Raw genomic sequence first — 1000 nt, 5'->3', positions numbered from 1 at the left:
GAAAGAGTTGGTTAACGTCACCTGATTACATAAGCTTTACCTTGGAAAGAGAAACTGAAGGAGTCAGACCTTACAGCTGAATCTTACTCTCCCCAGACGCTATGGGACCTTGCACGAGTATTCTGGGTTACAGCCTAACGGTACCAACTCCCAAGGTGAGCCTGGCCTCTGGGAGTGCAGGAAGGCTAACCAAACACAGACAGCTCGCAGTGCCGCCCGTGGGAACCGGGTTTAGCTGCCACAAAACAATTACTAGTCTCTGAAGAGACTGGGAAAGGAGAGCCGAGTCCCTCCTCACGGCGTCTGCAGAGGCACTCCGATTCCCGGCATCCTCTTCCCGCTCTGCTCGTCTGCCTGCCCCAACAAGTGAACCTCTTCCCACAGTAGGAGAGCTCAGGCTTCGCCTGTCTTTGGAAGGACGCTACACAAAAGATACAGATGGATTTTTCAACCCCATTTATCTTGCACTGCCTGTTAATAAACATAAAAATAAAGAATTATGGGACAATTTGGTTGTCTGCGTTACCTCTAAGTCTTTGTTAGAGATGGACCAGTCCACATCAACTTCTCCTGAAAAACCAGAAATAAAATTAATTATATTTAATTTATATGAATATTTTTTCTGTAATATATTCAACATTGCCATTACTGCACTTATTGAAACTGATAATACATTCTGAATGTACCAAAGCAGAGAAACCAGATCTATCTTCAGTAAAGGAAAGCTATCAACCTGCCCGGCACGTAACTGGATTCACCTAAAAATCAGCACACATCCAGCTATTGGGTGGACTTTATTTGTACCATCCTCTTGTCCTGCCCCTGAGAGTATAAATTCAAGTAAGGTTTTTTTCTTCAGAGGTAGGGACTCCAAAGCTTCCAGTTCCAGTCATCTTAATTATCTCTGCCCACACTCACGGGGATGCCCAGCTCAAGTCCAGAGGTTACCAGAGTGGGAGCACATGGAACAAGAAATTAACACACAGCATAAAACTCACAT

The 1000-nt window shown here is 44.8% G+C and overlaps 1 protein-coding gene across 1 annotated transcript in view; it reads right to left on the bottom strand.

The window, feature by feature from the left end:
* The window catches only part of ZCCHC7 (zinc finger CCHC-type containing 7), a gene marked incomplete at its 5' end in the record, with an annotated part of 36898 nt that extends 36328 nt beyond the window's left edge, over positions 1-570 (bottom strand). Inside the window, one exon of the mRNA XM_010174452.1 lies at positions 527-570. Within this exon, the coding sequence (XP_010172754.1) occupies positions 527-570 (44 nt within the window). The remainder of the gene's footprint in view (positions 1-526) is intronic.
* Positions 571-1000: the final 430 nt, after the last annotated feature.

Source organism: Antrostomus carolinensis, unplaced genomic scaffold (assembly GCF_000700745.2).
Source record: "Antrostomus carolinensis isolate BGI_N321 unplaced genomic scaffold, ASM70074v2 scaffold16868, whole genome shotgun sequence".
NCBI classification, from domain to species: domain Eukaryota; kingdom Metazoa; phylum Chordata; class Aves; order Caprimulgiformes; family Caprimulgidae; genus Antrostomus; species Antrostomus carolinensis.
Note: the sequence above shows the minus strand (reverse complement) of the source record. Positions and strands in the feature narration are given on the sequence as shown.